The sequence below is a fragment of the Marmota monax genome, unplaced genomic scaffold, assembly GCF_021218885.2.
Source record: "Marmota monax isolate L192 unplaced genomic scaffold, Marmota_monax_Labrador192_F-V1.1 WCK01_AAM20220418_F8-fsc00013, whole genome shotgun sequence".
Classification (NCBI taxonomy): domain Eukaryota; kingdom Metazoa; phylum Chordata; class Mammalia; order Rodentia; family Sciuridae; genus Marmota; species Marmota monax.
The window spans coordinates 840688-858839 of NW_026692202.1; the positions used below are offsets into that span (position 1 = coordinate 840688).

At 33.6% G+C, this 18152-nt stretch overlaps 1 protein-coding gene across 1 annotated transcript in view; it reads left to right on the top strand.

Moving 5' to 3' along the window:
- Positions 1-18152, top strand: part of Ak9 (adenylate kinase 9) — a 134305-nt gene that overhangs the window by 65182 nt on the left and 50971 nt on the right. The window contains exons 18-24 of the mRNA XM_046430075.2: positions 1238-1394; positions 2052-2166; positions 6199-6275; positions 9124-9264; positions 15112-15198; positions 15683-15883; positions 16240-16361. Coding sequence (XP_046286031.1) covers positions 1238-1394; positions 2052-2166; positions 6199-6275; positions 9124-9264; positions 15112-15198; positions 15683-15883; positions 16240-16361 — 900 coding nt within the window. The remainder of the gene's footprint in view (positions 1-1237; positions 1395-2051; positions 2167-6198; positions 6276-9123; positions 9265-15111; positions 15199-15682; positions 15884-16239; positions 16362-18152) is intronic.

Consider the following 18152-nt stretch of genomic DNA (forward strand, 5'->3'; position numbering starts at 1 on the left):
TGAAGTGGTTATGCTATAGTTATCTTCAAACTCTGTTTGAAAGAGTAAAAATTGATATAGATGTTTTTGGCAGTACATATGAAAAGTCTTTACAATATGCAATCTTTTTGATCTTAAAATCATGTTTCCTAGGAAGCTAACCTGAAGCAATACATAATATTTAAAGGTTTTATATAAATATGTTCATCACAATGTTATAAAAATATGAAAGATTTAATATATAAAGATATTCATCACAGTATTACAATAAAAGTACAAGTGATGAATATTTAATAGTAAGGAAATGGTTAAACAAAGTAAGATTTATTCATGTACTAAAATACTATGAAGCCATTTTTTTTTCAAAAAAAAGTTGAAAGAACAGAAAAATTATGTTCTATCTCAATGTGTTTTAATTTTGTATCTTCTAAACTTGGACAGTAAAATCTTATTAGTCATTTTTGTTTCTTCTTTGTTGCTTTTCCTTTTGATTCCTAATCCTTTCATGTTAACCATTTCAAAGTGTTTGAAATTCTTTTTCTTTCAAAACACTGCTTACTCAGATAAAATTTCAAAAAAAAAATAATAATTATTTTGGATGCTCATGGCCCCTTGACATTTCTTCCCCTTTGATTTCTAATATTCCATGATACCTGATGGCACACAAGCTGGTTTAGAGTTCTCAGAGTTGTGCATTCACAGTTACACGTTACTAATTTTCATATTTGTGTTGAAGCTATTGCTACTGGAACAGGGAGGTAAGAAGTTAGCAGAACTCCCTAATAAGCACCCACAATATTTGTTCTGACCCATTTCCTTCCTACTGCTTTCAGAAACCATCTCCATAAATGTCCCCTCTCACATTGAAGGGTGTAAAGCAGAGGGTGCTGGTCTAGGACCTTGCTACTCAAAGAGTGGTGCATGTACCATCATCTCCAGGAGCATGTTAGAAATGCAGACTCAGGCCCACCCAGGCCTTCTGATAAGGATTTGTATTCTATGATATTGAACAATATATAGCAAAAATGTATTATTGTTTATTTAATAAAGGCTTTTGCTTCCCATTCTTAACTCTTAAAACTTACAATTTTATTGCTTTAAAATTGTTTCTCTTTTAAAATTAATATATTCTTTTCTTTTTTCTTCTCAAAGTCAGAACTCAAAACATACTTGTTTGAGATCCACAAAATGATCTATCAAGGTAGAATCCTCGACTTGTCAAACTATGATGGTAATATCAGTGTGCAATTTTTCACAGGTGATGGAAGAAAATAAAGATAGGTTTTCTGGAGCCCCCCAAAATGGAGGATGGATCTTGGGCAACTGCCCTCTTATAAAGGAACTGTGGATTGCCTTAATTGATAAAGGAATTTTACCTGATTTGGTAATCCTTTTATCAGATACAGAAAACAATGGTTGGTAAATATTTATCATGTAAATTTGAAAGTGGAAATTTATTGCTGATAATAGTTTTGTTTAAAATACAGAACGGAGAACTTTCCATTCTTCTTAAGTATAAATACTGCCCCAGCAATCCCTTCAGGAACTACTGGTGCACAAAATAAAGTTTCCATCCACCAAGAAGATGCCCTGGGATGATGTGCTGGCTTGCTGAACATTCCAGCAGGCCCTCGTAATTGTAACTGTTCTTTAGAGCTAGCAATTTAACACCCCCTTTAAATCAGAAGCTACAACTTCTAAGTGAATGATATGTAAGACCGAGGGCAATTAGCTACATAAATATGTTAATTTTTCATTATTCTGTCACTTTGCCTCTGAAGAAAATAGGTATATTTGAAAGGAGAATTTCCAGGGGGAAAAATGTAATATAAATTTTTTCATGTTTTAATGATTTATACCATATTAATATATACCTTTTTAAAACATACTAAGACAGTCTTTTATAATCTAAGTTCAAAAAAATTTTTTTAAAGAATCTAAGTTCTCTTTAGATAAATCTTTAAAGGAAAATATATTTAGATATAGGCAGAAATAACTTTTTGTTGTTAATTTCCAAAATGTATTTTACTCTATGCAGCTTCAAAATTAATATTATTCACTTTATATTTCAGGAAAATGTTTACTTAACAGAATATATCTAAGGCATAAATCTGAAATCAATGCTAAGATTTTAGAAAGATTATTAGATGAACTACAAAAGAAAAAGCAGGAAGAAGCAGCAGAAAGGTAAAGTATCTGTCTAGAATGATGAAACAGGTCAATGTATCCATTGTAGCTGCATTTTCTTACAATCTACACTTGTGAAATATTTCTAATATCAAAAAGATAGTCTCATAATTAGATCGGATTCTAATTAATTCTGAGAAAAACAGTGATTTTGCAAATACTTTCAGAATTTCTAAAGAACACAGTTGTGAACGCTTTCGCAGCCCATAGCAAACATAATCAATTATCCACTCTCAAAAGATGCTTTAAAACAATGAGCACAGATATGTGTACACACACATACACACACACACACCCCCTACAGAGAGATATTATGATATTTGTCTCTGCCTTAGTTTTGCTAACAAGTATCTACAAACTGAAGCAATAATTTGATAGGAAGTAAACAAATATATTCTTTGTGTGATGTGTCTAAATTCCAAAGCCTGAAAACTACATAAGGAAAAACAAGAACTAGTTATTTACATTTGACCATTTGACAGTTTTAACATCAAGGGCTTGTTCTTTTTTTAAAGTCTTTTTTTTTTTTTTAGCTGTGGTGAACCTTTATTTTTATTTATTTATTTTTATGTGTTGCTGAGAACCCAACCCAATGCCTCACACTTGCCAGGCAAGCACTCTACCACTGAGTCACAACCCCAGCCCCGAGGGCTTATTCTTGTATCTGGGTATAATGGAAGTTTTAAAAAGTATGAATACATATTTATCTGTTCATAGCTAGGATCAAGATTAAACTTCAACATATGAAGTTCCTCGGGTTGAGGAATAAAATTTAAAAAGAAACAGTGACTTAATTTGTTAATTGTTCTTCTTTGATAAACATGCTCTTCAAATACTAAATTTCAGTTTGTACCTGAAGCAATAAGACATAGACATTTAAGCGTACATTTCTATTTATTAATGATGGCACCTGTAGGAACATTCTCAAATATTTTCTTTTTCCTTTTCAGATATTAGCAATTAGATCTTGGATATAGGAGAGCTCATCAAACTCTAAATTTAAATTATAAAGATGGGAGGTGGGTAATTGTATAGGGGTAGTAAACTGACTTGTGTAGCTCAGAAGAGGTATTTTTTTGTCGTTTTTTTTTAATGTATATTCTTCATCTAAGTTAGTTATTCCCTTAGGAACTTGACCCCAAGCTCCATGAAGTATAATTTAGTTGAATTGATGAATAATAAAATCATTGTTCTATATATTGACTAAAAAGTATTACTAGTTCAAAAAATAATTACAAATTTATTAGATTTACTTTTAGCTTTCAAAACTTTTATGGCAAATGGAGCAATAATCTGCTAATATTTAAGGAACCACTTAGTTTTTTTTTTAGTATATGAGAAATAGTTCAATATTTGGGAACAGATGAAATCTTAATGTAAGAGTAAACCAAAGCTCATGTGATTTCTAGACTGAAAGACTGATAATTTAAAATAGATATAAAATAAATATATGTAATTTTTTTAAAAAGAAAAAGATACCTTCCCCTGTTTCTTCCAACTATGCTTTCACTCTCTCCTTACCAGAGGGAATTTTCTAAGTTATTTCTATCTTCAATTTTTAATTCTTTTGATTCCAAATTTTCGCATATTTATAAACTTCTTAAATGTCAAATACCTGCCCAGACTTTCCTAGTTGTGTGTGTGTGTGTGTGTGTGTGTGTGTGTATATATATATATATATATATATATATATATATATATATATATATATATTATGTTGATCATACAGATGTGTTATATGCACATAATCACATTATTGATTATATATATGTATTTTATGTGAATGCATGCTGGGCATTCACAAGACCAGCGTTTAATATATATGATTATATGTTGATTTTTAAAATTTAATCATGAGTATTTGAAAGCAGACTTTTTTCCACATACTGTACAATGAAAACTAACACCATTGAAAAGGGGGGAAATGCTTAGAGACTTCAGTTAATGGCTTTAAAATTGGTTAGAAAAAAAGATAAATCTAAAGGGAAGAGAGAAGGAATGGGAATAGGAAAGACAGTAGAATGAATCTGACATAACTTTTTTTTAATTGATTTTATTTTTTAAATACATGACAGCAGAATGCATTACAATTCTTATTACATATATAGAGCACAATATTTCATATCTCTGGTTGAAGACACCAATTCGTGTCTTCATACATGTACTTTGGATAATGATGTCTATCACATTCCACCATCATTGCTAACCCCCTGCCACCTCTCCTCTGCCCTATCTAGAATTCGTCTATTCCTCCCATGCTCCCCCTCCCTACCCCACTACGAGTCAGTCACCTTATATCAGAGAAAATATTCAGCATTCGTCTTTTTGAGATTCTCTAACTTCACTTAGCATTATCTTCTCCAACTCCATCTCTACTCTCATCAAAAAAAGAACAATTTTTTAAAAAAAGATAAATCTAATAGGATTAAGAATTAGATCTTGGGTCAGATATCTAAAATCATGCTAAATTCTGCAATTTTTCCAGCATCTATTTCCAAATTTGCTAGTCAAATTGCAAGATAATATCTGTCATCATCGTTTATCTTTTGATTGTATTTACAAATGGTTTTATAGAAGTTTTTAATAACAAGCAAAATTCTTCCTCATTTTGGCAAGGCCTAAGATTCTTAGCAGCAACGTAGTTTAACCAGGCTTTAGATAAGGAAGATCTCAAAAAGAATCCTGTTGAACTAAGTAGAACAAATGACTGCCCCTTCATGGACAGTCAATAGGAAAGGAGTTCAGAAAGAGGGCTTTATAGCTCACAGACCTGGGTCACAAACAGAGAATTCAAAATTACACCAAGACTTCTGGCTGGAACACAGGATTTAGAATATAATGAAAGAAGATCATCCACAACAGAAAGCAGACCTGTTGGGAGAAGAGGAGTAATATCTTCTGAAGAGAATAAATGTAATTAATTTTCAAAGGAAGGACAAATGAACACAAAGAAGAACCAAATAAAAGAGTAATGATAGGCCTTGGGGAAGCTGTGGCTCCAGCCCTTGCTATTGATAGGAATGAACTCTTCTTAACTTGTCCCCAGTTGGTGAATACTTGGTATCATTTTTTGATACAATTTTTAAAAGATGCAATCAACATGCTTATGTTTCCTTCTGCAGTAGCATGCCTATGTTTAAATACCTAGTCATAGAACTTCTAGGTCAAAAGTATACAAATTTTTCATTTTTAATAAATATTGCAATTCTTCACCATTTTACTAACTTTTCTTTTATCTATTTTTACCATTGTTAAGGCAGAATTAGTGCTTTGACCTTAATGAAATAGATTTCCTCCAGATATTTAAGTTTCCATATTCCAGATTTCTAAATTTCACCATTACTGGGGCAGAAGATCTAGCTCAGTGGTAGAGCACCTGTCTGGCATGCCCTGGGTTCAAACCCCATACCAAAAAATGGTGTTAAAAAAAGAAAACAATTAGCTTTTTTTCCTGATGAAAAAGATAAACTTACAACTTACTTCTAGTTATTCAGTGCAGAAAATTTTTAAATGCAAAAAAATTAAAGAAAATTTTAAACTCTAATGCTACTACCCAGAGATAGTTATTGTTAACAGTTTATTTTCTTCTGGTCTTTTTGTCCTCATTTATATACATCTTAAATATAAAATTAAAATCGTACTACACATTGTTTTATATTCTCCTTTTTTTCCACTTAGCATTATATTGTGAAAATTTTTCATTTAATCAGATAAAAATGTTACAAATCCTCCCATTTGCCTTTGAACTTACAGTTAAGTAGTCCTTTATTACTTTTGATAAGTTTCCTAGTTACTAGCCAAAGTTATTTAAAATATAACATTCCAGTTTTTCCTACCAAAACAACAATCGCAACAACTGAAAATTAACTCAACATGAGTAATTTAAAATTGTACATTGTAACATAAAAAGTATAATGAATATTATAAACAATTTAGTCTTTTTATTTTTACCACTATAAGCGTTTAATTCTATAATAAGGTAAGATGTCTAAATTTCCAAGGATAATAAAATTTTGGATCTTCTCATTTCAGAAGAGCCAAAGAAGAAGAATTGAGAATAGAAGAAGAAAAGCAAAGGCTATTGGAAGCCATAAACAAGAAAGCAAAAGGCAAACACAGATTGATATGACTAATAATGTGTCACTTAATCTTGTATTGTTACTACAAGCAACTACATTATTTGAAGTGAATTATAGACAGGACAATCACATTTTCTAGTTTGCCTATGAGTCCAGGTTTATGTCTATGGTTATGTCTGTAGTACTTGCTTTTGTTATCAATCAATTTAAATTTGGATAATAAATTATATGGTTACTGGAGTCATTGACTCAGAGAAAAAAGACTCCTAACATAGATACATACTCTTGCATCTCAAGAATATGTATATACAGAGGAACAGCATGTGTAGAATGTCTTTAAATGGTTGCTTCTCATGGGTAACACATGGCAGTTAGAATTACTTCTCCCAGAACAATCCTGCAAGGGCTGAGAAAATAGCCAAACTCTCACTTTGCCTAGTGCCTTTACACTTTGTTACTTTTCAGTTTCTAAGTTTTAAGTTTCTTTAAAGGCTGTAGTTCTCAAACTGAGATCCATAGGTAAAATTCAGGGGTTTGTGAACTTCAATGGAAAATTAATTCCAACTATAGTTTCACTGACCTTTAAAACTCAATTTAGTATTTCCATCAACTGTTAATACAGGCAATAAACCTTAACAGTGTTAGAAGTACCTTGACTTTGTTATCAGTAGAAATTAAGATATTTTCATTTCATATTGTAGTTTTATATATTGTGTCTATGCTTATCACTGTTCCATCATCATAACAGTTATTAAACCAGCAGCTAGTTCTTTTTCTTTAATACATTAGTAAGGATGCAAAATTTTCCTATAGCACAAAAAATAGTTTAAATCTTGATAGCTGGATTTCAATGTTATTGGTTTTTTATATATTTTATTTTATGAATTTGAAAACATTATTCTGAGAAGAGGTCCATAAGTTTCACCAGATTTCCAAAGAGGATAATAGTTCAAAAGAAGTGCAGAGTATTTGTTTCAATTTTCCTCTGCTATGCCACAGGCCACTCCAAAACTTAGGGGCATAAAACAACCACCATTTTCATTAAACCATTCTGTAGGCCAGGATTTTGGATAGGACAGGGTGGTAGTAGCTGACTCTTCTCTGAACACTTTGGTACTGGCTTTGAGGAATTCACCTTGGAAGTGGATCCTCCAGTCCCAGTTAAGGCCTGAGAACACTACAACCTTGATGGGCATCTTCACTACAATACATGAGACAACCTGAGCCAGAACTTTTCATTTAAGCCTTCCCAAACTACAAGGATAATATGTGATTGTTTTAACCACTACATTTCTGGGTAATTTGTCATGAATCAACAGATGACTGTATAATTAACAATCAAAATCCCAAATAGTTCAAGGATCTTTAAAACATCTTTGAACCATCCCAAATTTATATGTGACATAGATTATTCAGTAGGGTTTTAGAAAAAAGGTTTTAAACTTTTTATAATTTTCTGAAATATACTTATATCAATTCTTATGTACATTTTATAATGTATCTAATATGGATAAGAATACAACCTATAAATGAATACACACATATTTGAGGTATATGACAATTAAAAAAAATTTTTTTTAGTTGTTGATAGACCTTCATTTTATGTATTTATATGTGGTGCTGAAATCGAACCCAGTGCCTCACACATGCCAGGCAAGTGTGCTACCACTGAACCACAGCCCTAGCCCCAAAATTTTTTATTATAGGAGATATTTTATTATAGGAGATATGTAGAGCACATAGCTTCATCACATAACAAGCTTGTAACATTCAGCAAGTGTTGCTTCATACTTGTGTGTGTTACCATAAAATCCTCAATCTAACACAAAAAGATTCACTACTTTCCAAGTGACATACTTAGAAGCCACATGCACTGTGGTTTGGGTTCAGACCTAGATGTAAGAATATTTCAGGTTGTTTTTCTCTGGGTGCTTAATCATCTGGATTTAGATAAAATTTAGATGCCAGAGGTGTATCACACCATCAGAATGCAATTCTTGGAGAAACTTACTGGGGGAAGAAATTTCCACAAGAGTCCAGAAAACAATTATTTTTTCATATCATCTCTGCATATAAAGAGATGCTTTCCATTTTCATAAAAATATTACATGAAAGGGAATTAGAGAGACCAGTTTTCTGATACCACTTGCCATTTTTTTCCTGAAAAACTCCAATATATATTAATGTTCATCAGGAACTACATAAAACTTAGAATTATGCTTTCTAAATTTATAATGGACATTATTGATCAACAATCTATATTATTTAATATTTTTAATGATAAGAAAATCTATCCACTTTTACTCTTTGGTAGGGTTTTAAATTTGTATATCCACTGTGGAAATTAGTATGGAAATTCCTTAAAAGACCATTCCTCAGTATCTTAAAGAATTTAAATCAGCCTACTATAGTGGTACATGCATACCCATGTTTATAGCAGCACAATTCACAATAGCCAAACTATGGAATGAGGCTAGGTGTCCATATTTACATATATATCCATTTGTACAAACTTCATTTCAAGGGCTCAAGAGCCGCACCTGACTAGTGGATATCATATTAGACAGTCATTCCCTTATTGAATGGAATTGGACTGCTTCTGATCTTATACTGTTAGATTATTTGGGGCTGCTATAAACATTTCTTCTTTTCAATGAACCCTTAGTCAGGTTTTCCCATAACACTCTTAGTCTGTTAATTCTGTACCACCATGTTGGGTGGGTATAATATAGAGATAATGCATCTGTCTCCCCCTTTAAACCACCTACTCCAGGAGGGCAGGAGTCACTCATTCTTTTGGCCTCAGCACTTATCAATACCCAATAAATATTTGTTGATTTAAACGGAATGATAGTTTATTCCTTCTAATTTTTTCTAGAAATTGATGCTATTTATCACGATCCTGATGAAGAACTCGAAGGTGAGGACTATGATGTCCATGAAGAATCTGAAGTGCCTGAAAACAGACCGTCATTAGTACCTGAAGATTTGGAAATGCCTGAAACAGAACATAAATTAGGTTAGACTTCACTGAGGGCCACATCTTTCATTCTACTCAGGTTCATTAGAGAGAAAGAGGAGTGGGGGTGGGAGAAATAATAAAATGGAAGCTGGCTGAAAATAGGAAGATGAGACTCAGAAAGAAGCCAAATAACATGGTGTGCAATGTGATAGGGAAGTTGAATGGGCTTGGCCCCATGACTCTCATTCAGGAACAGGGTCAGTGACTTAATTTGCAGCGCACATTTTCCCAAAAGCAGGAATAGATTGCCATTAAATTACTAAAATACAAAGTTCTTTTTCTTCCAATGTGCCCCAACCCCTCTCTTTCAGCTTGTCATGGTGTTTTTCATTTGCTATTTAATGTCATTTTAAATAGAGAAAAAAATCAACTTGTTAGCATGAATTTAATGACTTATCTTTGCATTGTGCAGTGCCATTTTAAATGCAAATAAAAGAACATTTAAGTCATATGCAAAATCACCAAAACTTACACAATTCATATTTTGTAGCTCATATATGTGTATGCATTTCATTCTTACCAAGGTGTTATTAGTCCCACAGCTCCAGAATAAACATTTTATTTCACTTTTTAAAAAACATTTGACTCAGAATAAATATACACATTTGTAGGGTATAGCGTGTTAATTTGATATGTGTGTACAGTGCATCATATCAAGTCAGGGTAATTAGCTATTTCATCTTGTTAAATTTGTTTTTTTGTTTTTGTTTTTGTTTGTGGTACTGGGGATTGAACCCAGGGGCACTTTACCACTGAGCTACATTCTCAACCCTTTTTTTTTAAATTTTACAGCAGGGTCTCACTAACTTGCTGAGGTTGACCTGGAACTTGAGATCTTCATGCTGTAGCCTCCCAAATTGCTGGGATTACAGGCATGTAATGCCCATCTCCTTAAATCTTAGCACTTTCATAATTAATAGTTACTGTTCCTTCTTCAAAATCAGAAGGGATAGAACCTACATGTGAGGCTTAGACCTTAGATTAATTCCTTGGAGCTGTAGATGAGGTCACTCTCTCCAACTATATGGGTTTGGAGTAAACACTAGACCAAAACCCCACTAAGCCAGGAAAGAAAAAGAGGAAAACAGGATTGGTGAGTTATCAACAGTGTCTGCTGTAGGGCATGTGACATAAACTCTCTCCTCCATCTCTCCCTTGCTTAATCATCACTAAATTTCACATTGCTCTCTAATGCTCATTTCCAAGCAGACTATTGGGAAATGTATTAGTTTCCTAGGGCTGCTGCAACAAATAATCTTAAACTTTAAGATGGCTTTAAACAATAGAAATTTATTTTCTTACAGTCCAAAATCAATGTGTAAATAGGACTGTGCTCCTTTTGAAGGCTCTGGGGATGAATGCTGCCTCGCATCTTCCTAGCCTCTTCCTAGCTTTAGGTGCCTCCAAGCAATTCTTGGCTTGTGGCTTTTTCTTTCCTTCTCTCTCTCTCTCTCTCTCTCTCTCTCTCTCTCTCTCTCTCTCTCTCTCTCTCTTTGGTACTAGGGATTAAACCCAGGGGTGCATAACCACTGAGCCATATCCCCAGCCCTTTTTTTTTTAATTATAGAGAGACAGGGTCTCACTAAGTTACTTAGGGCTTTTAAGTTGCTGAGGCTGGCTTTGAACTCATGATTCTCCTGCCTTAGCCTTCTGAGCTGCTGGGATTACAGTCATGTGCTACTATGCCTGTCTGTCTTTGTCTTTATATTACATTCCTCTGTGTGTGTGTGTGTGTGTGTGTGTGTGTCCTAAAATTCTTATTTTAAAGGCTATTGAGCTCTATCTCATTGCAAGTTCTGGCTCTGTAAGTCTAGGATAGAATTTGGGAGTCTCCATGTTAAGACATAACCCAGATAATTCTAGTAGCTGAAAACTGTTGCCATAGGAAAAAAATTTGCTTGGAAAAAAAGTTCTATAAATTATCCCCTATGTTACAAAAAAAAAAGCTCAGTATTTATGCCTGAGGCATATCTGATCCTAAAAACATAAACTCTAGGATAACAGCTGCATAGTGTATTTGCAGGTCATAATGAATTGATTCTTTAAAAAGACTATGGACCACTTAAAAGCTGGAAAATGTCTATCCTTTGATAGACATTTGATTGACCATGATCATAGTTCTGATATAATTGATGTGGAACTGTCTTAAATTGTTCAAAAATCCAGCCCAATTTGATTAAACATATGCTAGTTACAGGAAATGTAGAATTCATACAAATAGAAAAAAATGGCATTACTAAAATACAAAGCTTCTTTTTGTGGGGTGGGAAATCACTAGCAAAAGACAATAATATTTAACATTCTAATGTATTTCTTTCAATATTTCTAAGCATGTGGTTCTTTATTTTAGTTTTACAACTATAGTCTGATTGGACTTCAGCCTGAGGGAAAGGTTTGCTCTAATACGTTTTTAAAGTCCTCATACAAGACTACTATTTATTCTGATACATAGTAGCTATTAATATGAGAATTAATTATTTGTTTACACACTTCCTCCAGATATCATTTTGAAGGAGGCACAGCATCTTCACATAGCTGAATGCCACAGGTGTGGACACAGTCCTTAGATTTCTGCACCTATGGGATAGTAGGATTATTGATAATTTAATTGACATTGCTCCCAAATTCTGTACTTTCTCCAGTCTTTGTCTAGCTCAGAGTGGTTTTTCTTTAATTATTGCTTTCGATTCCTTTTTCAGGATCATATATTATTTATTGGCTAGATAACTACTGTTTCTCAGCCACATTAATCTTCTTTTCCCTGAAGTTTTTATCTCTTTGTATTTCCCTTCTATATTCTTCAGAGATTTGTTATCCTTCATATTAATAGTTTATTTTCTCCTAAGGCATATTTTAATTCTGCTGTTGCATTTTAGATTTCCTTGCATGGTTTTATTTGAGCTAATTTTCTTGCATTTCAGCCTTTATTTTGGAGAGGTCTATCTTTATGCCTTGTGGCTCCTGTTTCATAGACTCTGTTGTCCTCTTCTGCTTGTTGAGTACTCCAAGCATAGGTCTTATAAAATTTACAGGCACAGTGGTGCATGCCTGTAATCTGAGTGACTCAGGAGGCTGAATGGGGCAGATGGTGACTTTGAGGCCACTCTGAGCAACTTAGTGTGAGACCTGTCTCAAAATGAAAAATTCAAAAGGCTGGGGATGTAGATCAGTGGTACAGCACCCCTGGGTTCAATCCCCAGTAAAGAAAAAAAAAGTTTTCAAAAAGCAAAGTCTTCACTTGAGTCTTTGAATTAATATTCTCTTTGCTTTCATCATAACATCTTTTCATAGGTTTTATAAAAACCATGATAGGAAGGGCAGGTAGAGGAGTATTTCCAAGAGCAACCTGCCCCACCCTCACCCCATCCTTTCACTTAAACTTCTTGCCTCACACTCTCCAATATAGACCTGATATATGTGACATAAGTTAATGTGCAATAACTTATAGTTCAAGTGGTGAAGACAGGGTCACAGCATGAGGGATGCTGCGGCAGAGCCGCACCATCTGGAAACTGAAACCATGGGAAATGTTAAGTGTTTTGTTTATGATACTCATGATATGGATAATAGGACATCCGTCAATCAATAATAAAAGTACGTATTACCTGAGATTGCAGGAAGATTCCCAGAATGAGACTAAGGGTACAATTAACTCATGCCCTGAGGTGTGTTTCAGTATCTCTCAGGATACAAACAGTAATGTTATTTCTCAAGCCTTATCAGCAAGAAATGTTTATCCCACTGTTCACAATTTACACTAAGCCCACCCTCCACCCCGTTCTAAAGCCACAACATGTGCAACATACATTCCCCCCACCAACAGACCCTCCTTTGCCTTACATAGGAATGTATGATGAAAATGGGAAACACATAGTTAATATTAATGGCAAGTGGGTTGAGGTATAAAGCCTGCCCTTTAGTTAAAGATTACAAAGATATAAGAATTGGTGTACTTTGATGAAGGATCAAAGAAACTCTTTAAGAAAGCCATTAAATAGGTCATATGAAAAAAGGAAATTACCTTGGAGATTAAAAATAAAATAATGTAAAATTGACATAAATATATTTTAGAGGCACTTCAGAATAGTAGGCTTTTAAGTAATAGACTTTCAGTATTTTAAGTGTGTTTTACTGGAATTTTATATTAGAAGTAAGAAAGTTTACCAATAATCATAGGTATGCTTTAAAGTTAAAGGTTAATGAAATAATTATAGGTATGCTTTAAATTTAAAAGTTAATAATAGGTCAGGAGACATATAGTCTAGTTGTGTAGTGTGGCACCTAGTGATTGAGGTAAAAATGTAAAGGCTTATTCATGATTGGCAATGGTTACAGGAAAATATTTTAAACAATGTACTCAATATCTTACATAATCAATATATATTATAAAAAGATTGTAAGTCTTAAGAAGTTTCAGGGCTTGGGGTTTTCCATTTACTACCTGAAAAAAACATCTGCAAAAAAGGTATAAAAATAAAGGCCCCCCCTCTAGGGGCAGCAGATCCTTCTGAAGGCTGCTTGTAACTTGCAACCTGTCCGACTCCTCTCTTTCGCCCCATGCCACTCATCCTTCAGGACCCCTGCATCCCTGCTGGGGCTGGACCGGGGCATTCAAGTTGTTGCATTTAGCAAGTATTCAACTTTAATGACTTTTCTAGACTGAAGCCAGATGGTCTTCATCTCCAATCATTGCAGTCTCTGATTAAGCCAGAGAAGCTAACACAGTTTGGAATTATCTTCTTCTCTTTGACATGATTTTTAAAGCGTATATTAACAGAGAAGTTTACAATTAAACATGTCACTACCATGCCAGCCCTGGGCTTATCCCTTTCCTTCACTAGATCTTAGCCAAAAGGCCAAGAAAGGATGGGTATGCCCCTTTCTACTTCCTGCTATAATAAGTATTAAACATAGATTTTATCAAAGGAGAACTGAAGTATTATTTGAACTTAGAAGATGGCTTTTCACATTTTATAAAATGGCTCTATACATGTAAGTGTGTGAGTAGGGTGAGAAGATAATTAGTTCTATCTTCCCTGAAGCCATCTATGCTAGATCATGTGTGAAGGGTGTCTTAATGCCTTATGTCATCCAGGAAAATAGTTTATAGTCTGTACCCTCAACAATGAAACAGATAGGATTCTCTTCAATTTTTCCATACCTATGCCCATAACTGGGGCTTTGCAATATTATCATCTCTCATTGCCACTTTGCAGTCTTTTGGTGTATCTTCATAGGTTCTTTTGTAGATTTGGATTTTTCTCTACCACTGAACCACACTCAAAGCCCCCTTCATGGGTATTTTATTTTATTTTATTTTTTGGTATTAAGGATTGAATCCAGAGGCACGTTACCCCTGAGCTACATCCCCAGCCCATTTTTAAAATTTTTTATTTTGAGATAGGGTCTCACTAAATTGCTTAGGGCCTCACTAAGTTGCTGAGGCTGGCTTTGAACTTGTAGTCCTCCCACCTCAGCCTCCTGAGCTACTGGGATTACAAGCTTCATCAGTATTTAACGAGAAATTAAAAGGAGTATCAGGCACTGCAAGTCTGGGGCCATATTACCAGAAGTTTGAAAACTATTTAACAATAGTCATCAACAGAATTGTATGTACCATGTGTCAGTTATTTCTAGTTAATGTCCATTTATATACTTAAGAATATTCTTCATTTTCTGCCTCATATTTTCATATATTTTTATGCCATTCTTTAACAAAAACGGTATTTTTTATTAGACATGTTATTCACAATTTAAACTGTTTTGAATTTCTTTGTGCCATAGCTTTCATAAAGAAGTAACATTTTAAAATTCAAACACTAACCATTTGATTTCTTCATTAAGCCTCTGAGCCTAGTGAGGATACTACAACAGGAACAGAAATTACAAAAGAATCCAAAGAGATCATGGAGAGTAAAGAATCTGAAACAGGTTAGATTATATAACAAAAGTAGTGCATAAAAGTGCTTTTCACATTTCTTAACAGAATCTAGTCCTTTAATTGGGGCATTACCTGATTTCTACTTATTTCTTTCTATGCTGTATGTCAGCCTGATATTTATTATATTTATTTAGTTTATTCCATTAAGAGTGTATCTATTCACCTTATAACACTGACTTTCATCAAATTTATTTTACACATTGTATTTACAGCTAAAGTTTTCATATGAAGCTCATATTAATTATCTAATTATTTGAGTTTTATTAATAGGTAATAATTCATGTATAATATATAAAGAACAAAGAATGATTAAAATATGAAATTATGAATATATATTGTTGCTAAGACTATTAAGTTTACTTTTCTTTCAAATGTTTGAAAAACATTATAAACAGTGTAAATTATTCTGGCAATTTGGCTGGAGATAAGATATTTAAAGACTCTTTTTCCTTTCCTTTAACCTTTACTCAAAAGTTGTACTGCCTGAGTTTCCAGAAGACACTTATCCTGATGTTCCTGAAATGGAGCCATTTATAGAGCAGATTAATGCTTTCAATACCACCTGGAAAACACTGGAATCAGCAATTAGTGAGGCTGGCGTTCAAATTTTAAACTTGGAGATTTCTGGGAAAACACCAAAGGAACTATTTCAAAAAGTAGTCAACACTATGGAAAGTAAGGACTGTGATCGCCACATTTATGATCAAGAGTAGAGATATTAAAAACATGCTGCAACTTTAAGACCTTTCTTGATGGTTCATGAAGTAAAGCATTCAATGTATCTAAGGATGATATGTAAAATATTTAACAAGTATCATAGTGCAGGCTCTGCCTGATCAGAACAGCCATGGGGCACACCACAGCATTGGCCATGCTGGTCAGTTGTCACATAAAGAATTTGTAAAGGGCTATTTGCCTACATATTAAAACCAAGAGATGAATAATAATAATTAGTTTCCTAATTTTTCACTTCTGTATATGCTAATAACTGTTCATTCTAAAAATATTTTCTCCAATGATTTTTTTAACAGAACCTTTTCAGTATAGTGCATGGGAGTTAACTATAGAAGATTATGATGAAGAAACAGAAGACTATCAGGCTGAAGCTGACATTGATGAGGATTTGGATGAAGAGGAAGAAGAAGAGGAAGAGGTATGACTGTTTTATTACTACTCATTCTCATTTGGTAAGTCCTTGAAACTGTACGTAGCAGAGTGGTGACTAACAGGTTAACAAGTGAACAAACAGGCAGGCTCAACTTTATAAGTAAATATTTTTGCTCATGTTCTCCCCTGACCCCAGCCTCACTTGATTCCCTGAAATACCAGGGCTACGTAGTATTAAAAAAAAAAAAAAAAGACACCATGAAAAAAATATAAGGAGAATCTTTTAAAAATTTTTCCATGGAAAAAGTATATAGGTATTAAAAATGTAAATATTTTATAAATCTAAGAGTAGGGTGTGTATGTAAAACAGAGAGAGAGTCTTAAAAAGGCTGCTTGCATGATCATGATGTGCAGTACCCTCAAACAGCAGCAGTACAGGTTGGGGCACCATTCTACTCCCTTGACACCAGAATCATGATAAACATTTTCATTTGATAGTGCCCAGCTCAGACATCTGTCAATCATAAAACATGAAAATATTTCTTTAATTTGGGGCTTTATAAATAAAAAATAACTTATTAAGTTAGATAAACATACACTTACAATTAAGTTATTTTTGCCTAACTTAAACCCAAATATGCAGGGGATGGGGGGGCAAGAAATAATACACAGTATGATTTTGATACAGCTCTCAGTACTTTATTATTAACTTATGAGACTATTAAGGTTGCCAAAGGATGTGGTTTTGTCCTACTTATGTTCTGATTCTCTTCCTCTGGCCACCTTCTGTTAGTGTTCTCAGACCATTCTCAAGATGTCTATAATACTCAAAACTTATATTTTTATGTGCAGTATCCATGCATTTTAACAAATCCCATAATTCACAGGGCATCAGGTAAGGCATTAATCAGGGTGTAGCCTCAGGAATGGGGAATAATTCAACCTAAAATAAATGCTGCTCTGGCCCCACCTAATATAAAAGTAAAAGTCAAAAAGACTAAATTTCTTCCAAGTAACTTCACCGTATCCAAGAATAAACATGTAAGAATATTTATGGGAATACAAGATAACATTTTGACCTCCTCTCTAAGATCACCAGACCTGCAAACAAGCAGGAAAATATGACTTTGTAATTAGGAGAAAATTTGGTCAATTAAAACTAATTGAAAACTGACAAAGATGTCAGAATTCCTGACAAAAGCATTAAAACTGTTAACATAAATGCACTCTATAAATCAAAAAGTTAAGCAGAGATATAGAAGAATAATAAACACCTAATCTCCACTGTTAGGATTGAAAAGTACAAAAATTAAATGAGACATTCATTTAACAGAATAACAATCACTTAGAAGATTAGCAAACTGGAAAAAAAAGCAATAGAAACTATCTACAATGAAACAAAAGGGGAAAAATCGTGAAAAAAGTGAGATTATCAGTGATCTAAGGAACAAGGAGCCTATCATATATGTAATTGGAATCCACAAAAACATGTACTGCTCAGTAGCCAAGTTATGGAACCAACCCAGGTACCCATCAATGGACAAATGAATAAAGAAAACATGGTATATGTACATGATGGAGTTTTACCCAGCCATAAAAAAGAATGAAATTATGGCATTTTCTGGTAAATGTAGGGAACTGGGGAACATCATGCTAAGTGAAATAAGCCAGACTCAGAAAGTCAAAGGTTGGATGTTTTCTCTCATATGTGGAAGCTAGAGAGAGAAAAAGGGAATTAAAAAAAAAAAAAAAAGATCTCACCTGGTATGGTGGTGCATGTCTATAACCTGCAACTCGTGAGGCTGAGTCAAGAAGATCACAAATTTGAGGCCAGCCC